Consider the following 21457-nt stretch of genomic DNA (forward strand, 5'->3'; position numbering starts at 1 on the left):
GGGTGGCCACGTACCCCTTTTCTACTCTCATCATGTAATTTTATGGCCAACATAACATTCCAGCTTAGTCAGTGTTCTATTCTTTTCTTAGACATTTTTTTTTTTAAACCAAAAGGCAGCCAACTTACAAGTCAGAAACCCGAGTTTCATGCTGTCAGTATTTCAGATTATTGCATGCTTCCAGGCCCAAACTTGAGTTCCATGCTGACTCAGGACACTACTGTGTGTTTTTCAAAGAATGCTCCCACAGTAGTGCATGTCATCCGAGAGTGAGTTATAATTACAAAGAGCAAAGTTGGCCTTACATACAGACGGAGCATGTAACACCCCTGTGGTATCATTTAACAGGTGTGCTGGCAAGGTGTTTTTGCTGTACTGAAAAGAAGATGAACTTTGGACTCAGAGAGACTAGGGTTTAAATTCTTGCTTTGTAACTAACTAGCTCATAGTCTTTGGGAAAGTCAATCCATTTTAGTCTGCTTTTTTTCTTTTTTAATCTGGAAAATGGAAATAAAAATGTATATAAGTAATATATAACATAAATAATAGAAGCATTGTATCTGTAAATATGTAAAATAGAGGGAAAGAGCTCAGTGAATGTCCCATTCCCAAAATTATCCCTTGCCTCAACTTCCCTAGTGTCCCAAATCATGCTGTTAGACATCCACACAGGCATTGTCTCAGGGTTCTGGTTCAGATTCAACTCCCAAGTGGAACAGGTGAAGGTTAAGGAGACAAATCATTATCTGCCACTAGCACCCAGGCAGGAATCATTTATCAGACAGCCAGCTTATATCCAGGGGCACAGAGCTGTCTTCTCCACCTCCCACAGAGGACAGTTCAATCAACATTGTTGGCTGAATGAATGGAACATTGTTCAAGAAGGTGGTGAGAAAGAAGGAAAGGTCAGAAGCCAGTGACCACACCTAAGCGGAGTTCCCCAGGGGGACGCTGAGCCCAAGGGTGCTTGAAATAGAGAATTTGAGCTCAAACACAGGACAAAATGCCTCCTGTGCTCTACCCCCACCTCATCACTTTACAACTTTACTTGGTGTAAAAGATGCAGCGTTACAAATAATTTTTTAAGCACAAAAAGTATGTTAATGCCACATTCAGTACTGGACCTACGAGCAAAGGAAAGAGTAATTCTATTTTTGTGCAAATAATGACAATAGAATCAAATACAAACATGAGAAATACACTTCCAAAAAAGAAAATGGGACTCTCAATACCAACTTACTGGGAAATCGAACTCTACATATATGTGATTATTTTGTCTTTACAGCCTGTTCAGGGTCAAGGTTCTCTTTGCAGTAGAAAGGCTTATTTCATAGCACCTTCCAGTTCAAGGATCATCACAGTTTGCAAGCCAATTCCAAAGGATTGGGCCTGACATACCCAAAGCTACTTTTTAGGGTGAATACTGTCAAAAACATCTTAAAATGGTTAAAACATGACTGGAAATGTAGTTTAGTGGTAGATCACATGCTTGGCGCAAGGTCCTGGGTCTGATTCTCAGGACCATAAAGTAAAAAGAAAACAAAAGCTATTTGTGTGAAATACCTCAAAAGTAAATTGAAAAAAATTTTGCTTTAAAATTGCTAATGCCTACTCTCTGAGTATGGGATTTCCTTTTGGGATGATGAAAATGTTCTAGAAGTAGATATTGGTAGTGGTTGTGCAATCTTGCAGATTTCCTAAATGTTACTGAATGGTTCAAATACATGGAAATGGCTGAAAGAGTGAATTTTACACTTTGTGTGTTTTATCACAATTAAAACTAATAATGAAACTACTTGCCTTATTTAACATAATATGATATATTGGAGGGGCCTCTGATATTTTCCTTTGACCAATTAGATATTGTTTTAAAGTAGATCTTGATATGCATTCTTGATACATATTTCTAGATGCCTTTTAAGAATTGCAAAGCTTCCTTTCACCTTCAACCTTGCACACAAGAAATCCTCAATACTTGTTTTTAACTCAGAGCCCAGGAAGAAGAATTTAACTAGGTCAAATATTTTCAGGATACAGGAAAAAAGCATCCCTCAAAATCATTCTTTTCCCAAAAATATCTTTGCTTTGAGCTGCAGAAATAGATGGCTGGACAAGAAGATGACAATACTGAATGGTACCAGGTAGGCCCAGCCAAAATTCTTTTTTCCCACTAATTATGAAGTTAATCTTTTAAAGATATGTTCAAAGTCTTAAACACTTTATTTTCTAGAATTAAATTTTCAGAATTAAAAAAAAAATAGGATTAGATTTTTGGTTTGTCTGTCTTGCCACTTAGTTTTACAAATGATTGGCAGCTGAATGGTTTAGGAACGTCAGTTTTGCACAGTGATTTTTATGCTTTTAGAGGAGAGACTGCTTTCAAAATTTCATCTGTCAGCAGGATGGTGGTACACATCTATAATTGCAGCAACTTGGGATGCTGAGGCAGGAGGATCACAAGTTTAAGACCAGCCTCAGCAATTTAGCAAGTCCTAGTCTCAAAATAAAAAATAAAAAAGGGTTGGGGAAGTAGCCCAGTGGTAAAGTACCCCTGTTTTCAATTCTCAGTAAAAAAAAAAAAAAAAAATTCAGTCCATCAGAGTCTATCATAAGGACAGAATTAAACAGCTTGCCCTTTGGGGGGGTTCTTTCAAACTCAAGCATCTGGTCTATAGATATAGGCCCCTCATTTAATGCTTTTCGGTTTTCACAACTTGCTATTGCTGGTTTTATGAAGACACTCTCCTTTAACCCGCCCCTGACTGCAGCGTGGGTGGGTGAGAGCCAGGACCAGCAAGACTTCTGTGGGCTAGCAGGAAGAGAGGGCTGTATCCCGAGAGGTCCAAGGGCTCCTGGCCCCCCAAAGTCAGAAAGGAGAAGGGCCATGCAGTGGCAAATCTTTTAAGAACATTTTGAAGTGACTGTAGCATAGTTTCCTTGTCATCTCATCAGTCTCAGTGTGGCTGTCCCATGCCTAGCTGCCTCCTTCAGGGTAAATGGGACCAGAATTTTTTTTTTTTTTTTTTAAAGCTACAGGGTAATAGTGGACTCATCCTATTCCTGACTCTGCAAGACAGCCCAGGTTCTGCTTGCTTATAACTCAGCTGGGTGGTTCAGACATGCCAACCACTACCACCAAATATTTGCAGATCTCTGCAGGAAGAAAAGAAATGGAAGGGTGTGAACCTCCTGGAAAAACTTGCAAATTACTTTCTATGGTTAATAGGCTGTTAGTGAGAGAGGATGCTGACAGAGAGATGCTCACCTGTCCTGTGGACAGTCACTCTTCTCCAGCACTGGCCATTTTGACCAGGTATTGAGATGATCCCATGGTGCTGGTGTAGTCCCAGCTGCTCTGTTCAGCCCCTCTACTTCTGAGCACGTTCCAGGCCCAGAAAGTCCCTACCCCGTTCCCTTCTGCCCCCTGAGTGTACTATCGCCTCTCTTGACGCCCCTCCCCTGCTATCTGTCCCTTTTCTCTTTTTTCTGTGCGGGCCCTAAAGACTAAAACAGGTCCTAAGAGCCCATGCTCCCTCTAGCAAGAAGACTGACCTTGGGAATCAATAGCAGGGCAGGGCAGGAGTGGGGAACACATGTAACCCCAACAAGACTGCTGTGTTGATACAGGGACTGGATGCCATCTCCAGGGACAGAGGGGAAGGTGACTAGAGAGGCCTGTGGTGAAAGAAGTTAGCCACCTACCCTGATGAGGGGCCAAGTTAACACAAAGCAGTATGTATCCTCCAGAGGGGGCTGTATGTATGGGCTCTGGAGTCACAACCTACTGTGAACACCCGCTCTGCCGTTTACCAGCTGTAGGACTAGACAAATTACACGAACTCTCTGGGCCAAATGTTCTGATTTATAAAAATAAGGATAGCCACAACAGTGTGGATATACTTAACCCTACTGAACTGTACACTTAAACATGGTTAAGAATTTTCTTATTACAATTAAAAAATGGGGTAACAATAGGACCTATCCCATGGGGAGGTGGTGAGAGCCCAGTGAGAAAATGCATGCGATAATAATACACACATAATACATGCTCCATAAATGTTGCCTTCACTACTGTTGGTTCTCCAAGTCTGACTACTGCTCTGTGCGAGGCAGGCTTTCAACAATGGCTTGTAGGGCTTGTGCTATAATCATGGCTCTGGGCTGGCCAAAGTGGTGGAGGCATCTCCCTGCCATGGGAAAGCTTATCTTCCACCAGGAGACTCAGACCAGATATGGAAAGGGAAGGAGCAGGGTACAATGAAAAGAGATGAGGGAACTTCCATGAAATTAACCTTGGAGCAATTGCCAAATTTCCCTGGAATTTAATTTGTTGGTTCCTGCATAATTTTCCTGAAGTCTCTGTTACTTATTAATTTCTATGACCACTTTAATTACAGGCTAAATTAGGAGTCTGGATCTCAAAGCTAGGTATTCTGAAGTAGCATCATGCACTCTGTAGGCCTGTGTCTGCATCTGAGGAATGGAGTGGCAGCACTAGCTCAACCTTGGGGGGCTCACGCAGGTTATCACACTCTAGAAGGGGCTGTTGAAACTTCTGTGCCAGCTCCACCATAGGCTCGCTCTTTAGAGGGAAGCAGCCTGGGTGCTGAATTTGCAAATCTAATAATAACACCAATAATACCACAGGACTGCCAGATTGGAGGAAGTGGGCCTGAGGAAGACGGGGCGAGAGCCCAACCAGGCTGTGGAAAGCAGGGAGGCAGGATGCCGGTCACTGGAGGTGTCCCACCATGTCCAAATAACCTCACAGTCAAAAAGTGGCCTTCCGTTTCAGCCGAAGTCTTCATCTTTAAACAGAAATTAGAACCCCCTAGTCTCTCTCTGTCTCATTTCTCTGACTTTGCATAGGCCAGAAGGATTTTGTCAAGTGATAAGGTAGCAGAAAAGGCAGGGTTTGTGTTCAGTTTGAGTCTGTGTCCTGCATGGGCCTTGCTCATTGCACACTTACTAAATGTGGAATAAATAAGACAAATAAATGTCTTGCATAAAATCAACAAATCATGATATTAAACTTTAAGAGAGAGCCTAGAAAAAAAAAAAAGTAAGGAAATCAAGATAAATACTATTTTCACCAAAATGGTAATAATGAATTTATAATAAACTAAATATTGAAATTTAAATGAAGACGGGATCAATATTACTGTTATTTTTTTGCCTCCGGTTCCAAAACAATTAGTACAAATTTGTCTCAGTAATTTCTTCTTTGAGAGCTGTCAGCCTAGTGACCACCAACTCCTTCTCCTACCCAGCTGAAGCCCTAAAGGCATTCCTAAAATCATTTCATTGCTTTTGGCACCTCACTGTCATGGGCTTGGACTAGGGCTCAGCAGAGTAGTGCATCTTGATCTTACAACCACCAGAGTCCCCTGGCCCAGAGCCACCCTAATTATGAGGAATGCTCTCCTGAGTGACGTTCCACTGTCCATTTCTTTGGCTTTTACACTAACAAGGTTTTGACACCTGTCTCTAAGCCCCTCAGTCTCATCTTTGACTATATCTCTCCCACAACACCCCACATTCCTGTTTCATTCTAGACCCCAAACATCTCAGAAAAAGTCATCTCTGAGCCTTTGCACTTCTTGTTCCTGATACCTGCCTTCTGTGTCTCACTCTTTTTGTTTCTGGAGAGGAAATCTTTTGGCTTAGAAATAATAGAAATGAGACCAAACCAAGTTTAGGGAGCACACAAGGGCAAAGGTTTTAATTGAGGCTTCAGCTGAAAAGAGACAGCACTGATCAAGAAGACCAGGCTGCTACCCAAACAAAGGGAGATGTAAATTTTTATTGATTTGCTGGAGTGGGCTAAAGTCTGTAATTTTCCACTGACCAGGGGCACAATTCCAAAATATGTTTCTTCTTACATGAAGCTTGGACCAAGGGTGGTCAGTCAACTTGTATTAAGAACAGCTAAGTTACTCTTGTGACTGGCACCATCATCCTAGGCAAGCATCCTGGCCTTGGGCTCTATCTGGGCCTTATGATAGGGGTGAAGCACTTTGGGTGCTTGGGCTGCATTAGCTGCTGTAGCTGCTGTAAAAGCACAAGGTTGGGGTAGGAGAAAACACAGTCCAGCTCCAATGGGCAATCAACACATCTACAGGTGGAGGAAGTAGAATCTGACCCAAAGTTAAGGCAGTGAAGGAGACAGATGTGGTATGAAAACAAAGATGCTGAGACTTTCATCCTGTTCTAGCTACCCATCAGACATCTGCAGGCCCAAGTGAAAAGTCAGTGTTCTCAGCAGAAGTCCCCTTCAAGTCCTAGAAATGTAACCTAGGCAACCATTATCATTGATAACACACCCATCAGAGGTGTTAGTTATAGCACCACTAGCAGGAAGCTAATAATGCATTGTCCAGCTGTGCAACCTCCAAAATTCATGATTTTTAAGTTGAATAAGAGCCAAGGAAACTGGAGGGTTTATTTGCAAATTTCCCCAGGAACAATTTCATCTTGTGCAAATATTCTGCTTCTGTGGTTTTATCAGGGTCTCATGACACACACATCTGACGAAAAGAGCACAGGGGTAAAGAAGCAGCTCACCATGCTACAGAGGGTAACAGCTTATGTCACCCAGGGATTACTTCATTGTCACAGCCTTTTGTCCCATTGGGGTGGTTCCTGACTGTCTCTTCCCCTCTGAGAGGTTTTGATTCCCCCTTTTCTTAGGGAGACAAGGACCAAAATTTTCTTCTGTGACTTTTCAGGGTGACATTCTTACACTGATCCTGCCTACCTTTGGAGGTTATAAAAATCTTTTGCTCCCTGATCTAAAAGGGTCAGCAGCATAGATTTCTGACTTGGAATGGGTTAGGCCACCAGGCAACCATTAATTTTGATTGAAACTGTTGAAGCCTACAGAGACAAACTTGGGTAAGTTAGCTAGGCGGGGGCCAAAAAGAAGAGAGAGTTATGTGAGAACTACAATTGAAAGCAGAGGGCTACGTTAGGGTCTTAACCACCAGCCAGTGTATCACCCCCCAAATTAGTGATTTTTAACTTGGCTAAGAACAAAAGAAGCCAGAGAGTTTGTTTAGGTTTTACTCCGGTAACAATCCCATCTTGTGCTAGCATTCTGCTTTTTTCAGGGTCTCATGACTGGTCTGTTGAAAAGAGCAGAAGGGTAGAGAATCAGTCTGCTATGCTATGAGAGGGAAATAATTTACTGTGCCCAGGAGTTAATTGCATTGTCCTATCATAATGGTCCCTGAATGTCTGAGAAGGCAATAACCCAGACCTGGTCATTTTAGCAATGGTTCTCAGTCTTTGGTGTGCTTGAGGGTTACCAGTCCTGGGGAATTTATTGAAATACAGATTGCTGGGCCCTACTGGGATTTCCCCCCCTCCCCATTGGTATGGTTTAGGGTCAAGTAATCCAAACTTTTTATAAACAGATATAGGCAAACTTTAGACAGTATCTCAGGAAACACTGTTTCAGAGGGTGACCTGGGAGAGAGAGCAGGTTTGAAGGCACAGGGGGGGAACCTGGGATTCTCTCCTTCCCTGTCCCTCAGGCCCAGCTCTCCTGATCCAAGGCTCCCAGAAGCCAGCAATCAGCACTGGTTCTCACACAGCACTGCTTCTCTAGGACTCCTCGGTCTGCTTTGGTCTTCTCCTTCCTCCCCTAATTTTGGGGGTCCTGATATTTCAGCACTTCCTATCCTGGAGCAGAGTTGCAGCTGTGTAAAAGTGCTTTTGTTAGCAGAGGCAGGAAAGATGTATTTGAATATTCAAAATACCTGAAGTGGGTTAGAATGGGCAAGGATTTTTTGGATATGACCTCAGAAGCACAGGAACGAAAGACAAAAATAGATAAATGGAATTCATCCAACCTAAAAAGTTTCTACAAAGCAAAGGAGACAGTCCATGGAGTGAAGAGACACTCTACAAAATGGGAGAAGATATGTGCTAACTACACAGCTGGCAAAGGGTTAATATCCAAATTCAAATAATTCAACAGCAAAAAGCTAACAATCTAATTTAAAATTAAATTGGATGGAGCTAAATAGACTTTTCCCAAAAGAAGACAGGGAAATGAAAATCAAAATCACAATGAGGTAACACCTCATTGCAGTTAGAATAGCTACTACCAAGAAGACAAAGATAACAAATGCAGGCAAGGATGTGGAGAAGAGGGAACACTTATGCACTGTTCCTGGGTACGTAAATTAGGATAGGCATTATGGAATACAGTATGGCTGCTCCTCGAAAAGTTAAAAGTAGATCCTATGATCTAGCAACCCCACTGTGGTATATACATCCAAAGGGAATAAATGGATATGTCAGAGACTTCTGCACTCACTCATTCATTGCAGCATTATTCCATAGAGCCAAGAAATGGAAATAACTAAGTGTCCATCAAGTGCTGAAAGGATAAAGAAAACATGATACATATGTACACAGTGGGACATTATTCAGCCATAAAAAGAGATGAAATGGCATCATTTATAACAACGTGGGTGGAACTAGAGAGCATTATGATAAGTGAAATAAGCCAGGCACAGAAAGACAAATACTGTATGACCTACCTCACTTATTGGGGAATCTAAAACAGTCAATCTCATAGAAGCTGAGAATATCTGGGGGTCACCAGAGGCTGGGAAAGGCAGGGGAAAGAGGGGGAAGGGTAAAGGTCAATCGATGGGTACTAAGTTATGGCTTGATAAGTATTCTATTGCACAGCAAGGTGACTGTAAATAATAATGTACTATATATTCCAAAAAAGCTAGAAGGAAGAATTTTCAATATTTTTTACTGCAAAGAAATGATAAATATTTAAGGAGATACACACCATGATTTGAACATTGCACAATGTCATAATATATTGAAACATCACATGGTACCCAATAAATATGTTCAATTTTTATGGGTTAATTTTAAATAAATAAGATAAATATATATTTATACTTATATTTATTTTATATAAATGCATACTTATATAAAATGAATGAATAAATACTCATGTATTTATTAATTTTAATTGAAATGAAATTGAACAAGTTTATGGTGTTATGTATCTACATGAAGTGGGAAATGTAGATTACAAAATGTCAAGGATGAACTTAATTTTGTAAACTCTGTCCACCTTTATGCATGGGTAGTACAAACTTGAAAGGCTTTTTAATTGAATGATAGATAGTGGTGGAAGTTGAATTAAGAGGAATTTTTTAAAGCAGTCTTGAAATTCATTTGGAAAAATAAGAGGCCCAGAATAGCCAAAGCAATCCTTAGCAAGCAAAGTGATGCAGGAAACATCACAATACCAAAACTTAAATTATACCACAGAGCTATAGTAACAAAAAATTTCATGATATTGACACCAAAACAGGCAAGAAGACCAATGGAACAGAATAGAAGACAAAGAGACAAACCCACATAAATACAGTTATTTCATACTAGACAAAGGTGCCAAAAACATACACTGGAGAAAATGTAGCCTCTTCAACAAATGGTGCTGGGAAAACTAGAAATTCATATGTGGTAGAATGAAATTTAACCCCTATCTTTCACCCTGTACAAAACTCAATTGAAAGTGGATCAAAGACCTAGGAATTAGAACAGAAATCCTGAATCTACTGGAAGGAAATGTAGGCCCAACACCCCAACATGTCATTTCAGGAACTGACTCCCTTAAGACTCCTAAAGTGCAAGAAGTATAATAAAAAAATCAATAAGTGGGATGGCATCAAACTAAAATGGTTCTTCACAGCAAAGGAAACTATCAAGAGCATGAAGGGAGAGCCTACAGAGTGGGAGAAAATCTTTACCACCTGTATCTTAGGGTGTTAATTTCCAGGATAAGCAAAGATCTCAAAAGACTTTACACCTAAAAGACAAAAAATATACAATCAATAAATGGGCAAAGGAACTGAACAGGCACTTCACAGAAGAAGAAATACCAATGGTTAACAAATACATGGAGAAATGAAAAAAATATTCAACATCTCTAGCAATTAGAGAAATCAAATTAAAACTACATTGAGATTCCATCTCCCTCCAGTCAGAACATCAGTTATCAAGAATACTAGGCTGTGTGCGGGGGCACACACCTGGGATTCCAGTAGCTCAGGAGGCTGAGGCAGGAGGATCATGAGTTCAAAGTCAGCTTCAGCAAAAGCCATGTGCTAAGCAACTCAGTGAGACTCTGTCTCTAAAATACAAAATAGGACTGGGGATGTGGCTTAGTGGTCAAGTGTCCCTCAGTTCAATTGCCAGTACCATGCCCCCCTCCTCAAAAAATAAAAACTACAAGAACAAATGTTGGTGAGGATGTGGAAAAAGGGCACACTCACACATTGTTGGTGGGACTGCAAATTGGTGCAACCCCTCTGGAAAGCAGTATGGAGATTTCTCAAAAAACTATAAATGGAATCACCATTTGACCACTTATAGCACTCCTCAGTATATATCCAAAGGATTTTAAATCAGCATAGTACAGTGATGCAGCCACATCAATGTTTACAGTAGCTCAATTCACAATAGCCAAGTTGTGGAGCCAACCTCCATGCCCTTCAACAGGTGAATGGATAAAGAAATTGTGTTACATATACACAATGGAGTATTATTCAGTCATAAAGAAAAGTGACTTTATGACATTCATCAGTAAATGGATGGATCTACAGCAAGTGAAATAAGCCAATCCCACAAAACCAAAGGTAACATGCCTTCTCTGATATGTGGAAGTTAACACACAATAAAGTGTTGGGGGTTTAGAAATTCAGTGGATTAGACAAAGGGGAATAAAGGGAAAGGAGGGGCACAGGAAAAGGAAAGACAGTGGAGTAAATCTGACAACTTTCCTATGTACATAGATGAATACACCATAGTGAATTTCACTATTACGTACATCCACAAAACTGGGGTTCTAATTAGAACAAGATATATTCCATGCTTGTATAATTATGTCAAAATAGACTCTGCTGTCATGTATAACTAAAAAGTACCAATAAAAAAGAAAGTGGTTTTTTAGGGCTGGGGTTGTGGCTCAGTGGTAAAGTGCTTGCCTAGCAGGTGTGAGCACTGGATTCATTCCTCAGCACCACATAAAAATAAAAAATAAAATGAAATAAAATAAAGGTATTGTGCCCATCTACAACTAAAAAATATTTTAGAAAGTGGTTTTTAAATATTATTTCCAAATTTTGATACAACGAATACATATTACATGTATCAATTATTACAGTATCATACAAAATTAGTTTCTCCTAAAAATTCCCTATTCTCTACTTATTCACCCCTTCTTTCCTACCCTCAAACTTGTAGAAAGCCTTGATCTTTTTACTGTCTCCACAGTTTTCCTTTTCCAGAACATCATTTACATAGTTGGCATTATACAGTATGTAGCCTTTTCAGATTGACCTCTTTCACTTAGGCTATAGTACATTTTTAATGAGAAATAGTTATAAAATAGAAGGCTATATAATTTATGTAATTGGCCACACTTTACCTGTGATAGAAAGTAAGGAAGGGAGCGAGGGAGGAAGGAGAAAAGAAAATGAGAAAGGAAAAGATAAAAGGTCACGTTGTTGTCTGTTTGTTTTTGTTTCGTTTTCCCATTTGATTTCACAGTACTCAACATCACTACGTGCTAGAGCCCCACGTTAGGAATGGCAAAAGAGTCCCGGCCCGCCATGGGGCTCTGCTCCCAGCAGGTCCGGTGCCTTGTCATGCAATGTGAGAGGTGTGTTCTGCTACAGTCCCTTCAACTCCATCAGCAGCTTTTGCCAACTAACTACAACTTTTGCTCAGGAAGAGAGCACAGCGCGCCCCTGGGTTTCCCAGCAGGGGGGCGGGGTGGGGGATGCAAGCAGTGCGACTATAAAATAAACTAACCTTCAGACATAGCTGGGTCTAAAGCCATACCAGAAAAGTCAAGAGTCCCATAAAGAAGCAAGTCTAGCAAAGCACACTGCCACGTTATGTTATCAGACTGACAACTCAGCTGATTTGTTTAAAACTTTGCGCTTGGGTCAGTAAGGACTTTAGTTTTCTCATGCAGGCATTTTGCTTTACTTGGGCACAATTAAAAAGCGAGAGTGGAAAAAGATATGATCTATCAAAGTTCAGTGGTGATCCAAGGATGGGCTTCTGACAGTGGCGCCGGTAACACCTGGGAACTTGTTGACAATGCACATCAGCAGCAGCACCCCGCAGGCGCGCCCAATCAGAAAAGTGGCGGGCAGGGCCCCGCTGGCTGCCATTCATTAGCCCTGCAGGGGATTCTGGTGCAGTTTAAAGTGAGAACTACTGATCTGATTCTGAAGTTTATTTGATGGCAAAAACTAATAAAATGAAATCAGATGATGCCTGAAATGAAGTTTTCAAATTGTTCATTTAATTAAACACAATATAATTCATGTATTAATACTTAGGTTTAATTTTGTTCCTAACAGGCAACTTCAAAAGATGGTCCATGATATTAAGAACAATGAAGGAGGAATAATGAACAAAATAAAAAAGTAAGCTTTGACTCTATTTAAATACTTATTTATATAAAATAGGTCAATTTGTGCTAAGTGGAAGAAGCAAAGTTCTGCAGTTACTAGAGCAAGGAGTTGAACCTGTTTAGCTTGTCACTCTATCTTGCTGGTGGCTGGAAGCATGGATTAGGTCTACATTCTGGAAACAAGGCTATGCGCCGGCTGGGCACTCAGGGAAAACTCAGGATTTCCTTCTCACCGAAGAAGAGGTGAGCTATGCTCATTGGGGTGCTTAACACATGTCAAAGCAAGACACATCTGGGAGAAATCCAAATAAGAAGTCACAAAACTCAGCCTTCACTTCTTTGGGATGCTATATCTGTTATCTGCATTTTGATTTCCACTTTTTAAATAATTTCAATTATCAGTGTTTTCAATAAGCACATGGAGAAGGAAAGCTAGAATCCCAAATCTTCCTGCATACCAAAAACCTTTAAGCTTCTTACAGAGAAAATAGAAATTCTGTGTGCTTGCATTTGCCACTCAAAGTCTAAGTCAAAGGGAGAGGCAAATTAGTATTGTATTCAGTTTTTTTTTTTTTAATTTTTATTTTTTAATGAAAGTAATACAGATTTGGCAGGGGAATAAATGAAAGAATTCAGAATTACATGAAGTCAAAATTGCTTATTTCCTTTCACAATTTTACCTTAACCCACTCCCCAGAAAGAGACATTGTCATTAGTGAGTTCTCTTTGTGTGTGTATGTATATATACATGTGCATGTATATACATACATACATATATATATATTCATGCACACATATTCATGCACTGACATGTATTTATACATATGCATATGGCATATACTACATGTACCATTCTACCAATTTGCTCTGTTGAATTGATTTATTTATTTTGGTGCTCAGGATTGAACCCAGGGCCACTTTGCCACTGAGCTACATTCCCAACCATTTGGATTTTTAATTTGAGACAGGGTCTTACTAAGTTACTTAAGGTCTCACTAATTTACTGAGGCTGGCTTTAAACTCTTGATCTTCCTACCTCAGCCTCCCTAATCGCTAGGATTAACAGTGTGCTATTTTTATTTATTTCTGATACATACAGACTATTATTCTCTATGAGAGAGCCCTACTAATCACTGTTATGATCAGTGATTCTAGATTGTCTCATAGTTGCCAGGCTTACAATGCTCCAGTTCTCAATAATTTGAAGCCTCTGCATGGAATGTTTCTCTGTTCCATGGTCAGTCATGTTCACAGCAGCCTTGGAGCTCAAACTGTTTCCAACAGTTTCTATTTCAGACTTTCTGTCCATTGTACCCCAGAGCACATTTTATTCGACAAACTATGTTTCTTTTCAGTCTGGAAAATATGACCACCATGGTTATTACCCTGGGTGAAGTCAAGGGCCCCTTGACTGAAAGTGACTTGTCATTAAGCTCTCACTTGAAGCCAAGGCGACAGGTGCTCTTTGAAAAGAGGAAGCACAGCTGAACACACTGGTTCCTTTCTGCAAGACCATGACAGTTTTCACCGGTCCCAGCTACATGAGCATAGAAAGACTATAGAGCGTTGGGGTGGGGAGTGTGTAGCTACTGGCTTCTGAGTAAATTTCAGGCCGCACTTTTATTCCTGACCTGTATTCAGTGGCCAACAGTACTTTCTTGAGTTTGGTCTTTACTGCAAGATGATTTAGGGTTGTTGAAGTACACTTTCCATTCTTTTATGTAATGATGGTAATAGTGGATAATAGTTGGTTTGTGTGTTTTGAAGTTTTACTGTTCCATGAACTGACCTAGGCACCAGATCCAGTTTTGTTTTTGATTTTTTTTCCTATGACACTTTGAACAATTTTTCTTTCCAGATCTCATCATAAGTTTAATGGTAATATCTTCCCAGCATGCTGTGTTAGCTCATGAGGAGAAATGAATGAAATTATAGATATGAGAGACTGTGGGGGGACACCCAAGAATTTCTGTCCTTTGCAAAATTATAATTCTAATTTGTAAAGTTTTTTTGTTCTAATCAGACATGAATTTTTGTACTTTTTTTTTCAAATATTTTTAGTTGTAGATGGACACATCTACAACTTTATTTTGTTTATTTAGTTTTTTATGTGATGCTGGGGATCAAACCCAGTGCCTCAGGCACACTAGGCATGTGCTCTGCCACTGAGCCACAACCCCAGCCCTGTACTGTGTATTTTTTAAAGAAATAAATTTTATATATAGTGGTCACACTGCACTGCTTACATAAAAGGATATTATATTTTATTCAGACAAAGCTACTGGATGTAAGCTTTTTGCATGTATTTAAAATTCCATTAAGCAAGTCATTCCTAAATAGAGTGGATAATTATTATTAACATAATAATTTACTGTAAACATTAAATCTTGAAATAGTGCTCTCCTATTTGTCAGGTTTTTAATTGGCACAAAAATAATTTCATCCTAACACAACTAAAGTGCTTATTATAGCTGACTTTTGTCCTCTTATTTAAAGCATTTGTAAACCAATACAGCTCATCTTCTCTTACCTTCCTATCAGTCAGTCAACACTTATCTTGCTTGAACTTCTGACTCAATGCTGACTGACCTTCTGAACTCTCAGAGCCCCTTGACCACTTGACTCTGCCTTTGCCAGGTCAGGGCCACATGGTACACAGAGGAGCTGGGGACGGGTGGCAAACCTCTGACCAGTGGCCTTACTACCTTTACAGCACATTAAATCCTTCAATATGATGGGTCCAAAGAGGAGTTTATTCTGTTGTCTGTCATCTCTATTTATATTATGTGCTTTGGCAAGAGTTGTCCTACGCACTGACCCTTGGTCTGATGGCTTTATCTACAGGCTGAAAGTCAAAGCACCTCCAAGTGTTCCTCGAAGGGACTATGCTTTAGGTAAGAGTATTTCTAAAATATTGTAACTGATGTATGACTAATTTAATGTTCATATTTTTGTTGGAAAGAGAAATATGTTCCACTCACTTGAAAACAAAAGATGCCCATCCCGATCTCAAGAATGACCAAATCCATTAGACATTTGACTGTAGAGCAGATGTAGCACTCCCTCCCTCTTCCCTCCCACCTCCCTTCTTTCCTCCATCCATTCATCCATCTCTGCAGCCCTTTATCATTTATTAGGCATCTTGCATGTCCCAGGTGTATACAAGGTCTTAAGTAGAAACGCTGTTTTAAATAAGTTAGCTATAGTCTTCACACTCACAGAATTTATGTCTAAAAGGGAAGACGGCCAATGTCAGAAGTAAGTAATTACAATTCCCCATGATAGGGAAAGTGTGTAGCAGCACAGCAGGACTTATCTAATCTGTGATAGGTGATGCAGAGAGGGAAGTCTTCCTCTGTTAAAAGCTGTTTAAATGCATACTTGAGGACTACTGAAAAGTTGAGGGACTAAATTATTGATGGCCCATGGTTACTTAGTCCTCTCTGAGCTAGTCCTTCACCCCATTCCAGCTAGCATCAACTTTGGTGGGAGAAGGTTTAGTTTTGTGAACAAAGTAAAATATCCAACATACTTTTCTTACCTCAGTAGGTGGGAAGATAGGTCTAAAATCTCTTTCTACAGCATTAAGTATAAAGATTATATATCTATATATCCCACAGTGAAAACCACAGGATTCGGGCTGAAGTTGTGGCTCAGTGGTAGAGTGCTTGCCTAGCACGTGTGAGGCACTGGGTTTGATCCTCAGCACCACATAAAAATAAATTAAGTGTCCATCTACAACTAAAAAAAAAAAAATTAAGAAAAAAGAAAACCACAGGATTACAGACATCCTTGATCATTCCTCCTCTGCAGGGCCACAGCTAAAACCAAATCATAACCTTAAGTGATGGCTATTTTTTTTTTTTTGTCATTGATCAAGATAGCAATAAATAAGATAGTTGTGTTACTGACACACTGTAGCATTTTCCCTAACTCAATAGGTCACAGAGTAATTTGTTGACCTCACCCTGCGAACCAGTTTGTAAACTGAGAGTTGATCAGGGGATTCCTGCACAGTTTGAAACTAAGAAAGAGGGATCATGTCCTCTGCTTTAAAATCTACAAATGCATTTTTCTTCTCAAGTTCTGAAGTAAGGAAAAAAGAAAAAAAAGAAAGCAGACTAGACCTGTTAAGTACCTAAATAGGTTTGATGGAAAAATAATGGAATTATGGAGTCTTGGGATTTAAAAGAAACTCCAGAGTTTATATAGGACTTAAACCCTACTCCACTACCCTGTCCCTTCACAGAGGAGATCCATTTTCTGCTAGAATACCTGCAGTGATGATTTTTGTGTTCCAGAAACTGTGTGGTCCAGTGAGGGATGGACAGCCCTGGTTTGACATAGATGGATTCATTTCCTGGCTTCCTGTGTCTATCCTAATGGCCACACAACACAAGTCTTTAAATAATAAAGACAGTAGAAACAGAGTTGTTCTGTGCAACTCCAAAGCACAGAATTAAGAACTTAGGACATTTGGATAGTTTCTTCCTTAGAATAAACATCTCCAGGTGCTTCTGCTGTTCCACACAGGCTTCGACTCCCTCAAAAAACATTTCATAAGTGCGTCCTCTGTGACTATCACTGTCCTAGATATGGAATGGGGAACAGAATAGATATGGAATGGGGAAGAGAATATAGCCCCTGACCTTTAGGTGTATAATGACTAGTGGGAAGTCAGATAATGCTCGAGATTGCAAACAGATAAGTGTCATTTCCCAAGCATGGTAACTGAGATGGAGGAAAATGGCTGGTGTAGTGATGGGAGTCACTGTCAGGTGGGGACAACTTAGGCAGTCTGGGAAGGTCTCTTTGAGAAGGAGGCATTTAATTCAAGTTCTGGGAGACAAATGCACAAAAATGTTGTCACTTGATGAAGAGCATTGGAGATGCTGGACACAGTGCTAGGAGCTCAGAGTCAATTCTTGGAAACCTAAGTAGACTGATATACATGATTTCTCCTGATTGTCCCCTCATGCTCACCTGCTGGTTGCTCATCCCTTCACCCAAGTCCCCTCCTTCTCTGTTTTCTGGGGAAAGGCAGTCCACACACCTTGGGGATGAGCCTTGATTCCTTCTCTTCCCCCATCTCTACAAAACTTAATCTCCGAATCCTATTGATTCTCTTAAGTGTCTGTCTAAAGTCTCTCCCTTTCCATTCCCGGCACCGTAGCTCCAGACCTCATCATTTAATTTTCTTCTGCTAGGACGGAAGCTTCTAAGGAGTCTCCTTAATTCCTAGTTTCTTAATTCTTAATTCCTGATTCCATGTCTCTTAAACTCCCAATTCTTATTCTCCACCAGAGAACTGCTCTGAAATGCAATCAACTGTAAAAGGCATTGCACATCACTGAGCCCTGTTGCAAGGTCCTTAATGTCTGTCACTAACTGGCTCTGGAGTTTTGAACATATCCCTCTCCCTGCCTCATCTTTATCATTTGGGGACTGAACTAGGCAATGTTAGGTTCCTCCAGTGCAAACATTCTGTACATCTATGGAAACAGATCTTTGGGGCCTGCAACCCTCTGATGAAGTGAGCCCCTCCTAACATTTGCTGGCTTTAGGAATTTGCATCTGCCAATCTTCTTGATGCTCCAAAGTGTTGTTTCTTGACCTCCGATACCTGCTCTCTCCCCTGAAGTACTCTAAATAGTCTTGACTTCGGTGCCTTTGTGCACAAGATCTCTTGGAAAAGAAATGTGGCCCAACTTAGAAGACTGATTTCCTAAGCTTCTTTTTCCCTAGCCTGCCAGCAGCTGCATCACACGGGAACTTGTTAGAAATATGCAGTCTCTTGGCTGGGTGCAGAAGTGCATGCTTGTGATCCCAGCTACTCCTACTCGGGAGGCCGAGGCAGGAGGTTTGCAAATCTGAGGCCCATTTAGGAAACTTAGTGAGACTCTGATTCAGAATAAAATTGAAAAGGGGCCTGGGGATGTAGCTCAATAGTAGAGCACTTGCCTAACATTTGGGAGGCCCTGAGTTCAATTCCCAGTAACATAAAGAGAGAGAGAGAGAGAGAGAGAGAGAAATCACAAATCTCAGTCCTGCAATATGACTAATGAGAACTGCCATTTTAACAAGCACTCATGCAGATTAAAGTGGAGAAATCCTGCTAGAAGCACTGTCTGTCCTTCTCACTTCTGCCAACCTAAAAGACAAGTGGGTCCCCCGCCACAATCCATTAAAGTTCCAGGATCTCAGAAATTCATATTATTTGCTTTGCCACTAGAGTCTGGCCCAGTCTCTCTGCTCTTACACTCAATTCCCGGAAACTGTCTTTTGGCAAAACCACCATCTACACCTGCAGTTAGTGTCCTCCCTCGCCTCTCTCCCTCGCCCCTACTCAAGTCTCAGGAGCATTGCCAGCTGCTTCCCCTGAGCTGCAACTCCCTGCCAGCTGCATGCCCAGGGCCTCAGAAATGAGCCCTGAACCCAGGGAGTCTTCATGGACCTTCATGATTCCAGTGCAGAAATATCTGAACACACCAGACCCCCAGAACATGGAAGGCCAGACTACTGCTCTCCAGGGACCTGTGGAGACTTGGGCCCCACCTGTTTCCCCAGACCCTGGAATTGTGTTCTCTTTTCAGTCCTGGGGGCAAATAGCTTCCCTAATCCCTCTAAGCCAGGAGTGGGTTGACTTCAGGGCAGCTATTGGAAAGAACTAGCATCCCTCTTGAAGTTGTTAAGAGAATCGTCTTCTACTTAGACTACAGAACAAAACTTGAGGTAACAATAATGGAGGCCTGCAGCTTCAGGTTCAGACCCACCAACCCTGACTGCAGGGTCCTCATGATCCTCTGAGCAGAGTGTGTTGGCCCCAGGGAGCTGGTACGGCTGTGGGAAAGGAAGAGATCCCAGACTTGTGGGTATTTACTCTGCTCCGAGCATTACACTAAGCTCCTTACCAGCATCTCTCATTTAATCCTCCCACAAGCATCATTATACAGAAATTACTATCTCAATCTTGCAGAGGAGGAAATTGCATCTCAGAGACATTAAGAAACCTGCCAAAGTGACTACAGTCACTAAGGGGAAACCCCAACTCTGTCCCTTTCTACTGCTTCTTCCTTTGACCCAAGCGAAGAGGTTTACACTTTTCTGGAACATGTATTATTGTTCTGAAGGCATCAGGCCCTGACATTAAACCCAGGACCTGCTTCCCAGTTCCTGAGCCTTCACAGCTGAACTTGTTATGGGCCAGGCTATAGGGGCAATGACCAAACAGACTCCATTTTACCCTGTGACTCCATGCCATGTAAGAAATGCTTCTCCCCGGGGAAAACTCCACCTCTGCTATCCTGATCCTGCTTAGCACACCTTTCTTAGAAACACAAATGTTTCTGTTCTTCTTATACAATGTAAAACTGTTCTCCTTATACAATGTAAAACTGTTCTCTTTTTGGTTCCTGTTTTTCTTGAACAATGTACCCTGTCAAAAAATTTATTGTCTGGGCTACAGATACAGCTCAGTTGGTAGAGTGCTTGCCTCCCAAGCACAAAATCCTGGGTTCAATCCTCAGCACCACCACCAAAAAAAAAAAAAAAAAAAAAAAAAAGAAAAAAAGAAAAATTATTGTCTAGACATTAATAACCATTCTCTAACTTGTACTCAACTGGGGTCGTTTTTTGACCCACTTCCCCTTCTGCTTATGATTCTAGATCTCATGATGTTTGTTTATGGTTTTGAATCATAGCAATAGCCACTTATGATTAATGTGGTTTTGGACTGTAAAGGTATACTCTAGCCCTTGGAGGGGGCTGAGGAGTGTAGACTTGTCCCACCAGCTAGGGGCCCACCAGCTGGTGAATAAAGATGGTTCCGTCTCCTGCTTTAATTGACTCTGTGATTTACTGCAATCTAGCCATAACAAACTGTCTCCTGCATCTTTGAAGTCTGAGATCAGGCTTGGTACAGAGTTTTTGAGGGTCATTGAAGAAGTCCCCCTGGTCCCTTCACAAACCCCTATGAGGTCAGAACTGAACAAGGCCTCTTGTACCATTGGCCTCTGATCTCCAGGGGCTGTTGGGATATTTCAGGAGGTTCACCTTTTCCTCCTTCTCTTGCTACCGATCATTGTAGGGAGGGAATCAGAGCAGTCATAAGAAAAAGACTATTAGTACGTCCATTATGGAAAACAGTATGGAGGTTCCTCAAAATATTTAAAGTAGGAACTTGGGGTGTAGCTCAATGGCAGAGCATTTGTCTAGCATATGTGTGGCCCTGTGTTCTATCTCCAGTATGAAAGAAAGAGAGAGATGAGCGAGAGAAAGAGAAAGAGAGAGAGAGAATGAACTACCCTATGATCTAGCTTATCCCACTACTGTGTGTGTGTGTAAATGAAATTTATATGTTGAAGAAACATCCATCCTATCATGTTTAATGCAGTGTTCATTATCCATAAGATCCAAGACACGGAAACAACCTGAGTGTCCATCAACTACTGATGGATAAAGAAAATGTGGTACCCATGCACACAGTGGAATACTATTCAGCCATAAATAAACAATAAAGTCCTGTCGTTGCAGTGACACTGAGGGAACTGGAGATCGTTGTGCTGGTTATTAGCCAGGCACAGAAAGACAAGTGCCCAGAACCTCATTCAGACATGGAGTCTGGAAAAGCTGATTTCACAGCAGCTGAGAGTAGAATGGTGGTTTCCAGAGGCAGTGGGAGTAGGGAGGAGAGAGGTATAGGGAGGGCTTGACCAGTGGGTGCTCAGTCACAGTCAGATAAAAGCAAGCAGTTCTGGCCGTGGGGCTGCACAGTAGGGTGGCTACAAAGAGTGATCATGTACCGCACATTTCAAAAGGCTAGAAGAAAGGATATTGGTAGTTTTTATTACAAAGAGGAGGTAAATATTTGAGGAGATAGATATGTTTACCCTGATTTAAGTATTATACAATATATGCATGTATCAAAAATCACATTACCCTGTCAATATGTATTATTTTTATGTTTTATGTGTCAGTTAAAAATAAATTTAA

General features: G+C 40.9%; 1 protein-coding gene across 1 annotated transcript in view; it reads left to right on the top strand.

Annotated features, from left to right (window-relative positions):
• BLNK (B cell linker) overlaps positions 1–21457 on the top strand; it is a 74902-nt gene that overhangs the window by 9594 nt on the left and 43851 nt on the right. The window contains exons 2-3 of the mRNA XM_079136055.1: positions 12414–12479; positions 15311–15360. Of these exons, the coding sequence (XP_078992181.1) occupies positions 12414–12479; positions 15311–15360 (116 nt within the window). The remainder of the gene's footprint in view (positions 1–12413; positions 12480–15310; positions 15361–21457) is intronic.

Source organism: Sciurus vulgaris (assembly GCF_902686455.1).
Source record: "Sciurus vulgaris genome assembly, chromosome: 4".
NCBI lineage: Eukaryota > Metazoa > Chordata > Mammalia > Rodentia > Sciuridae > Sciurus > Sciurus vulgaris.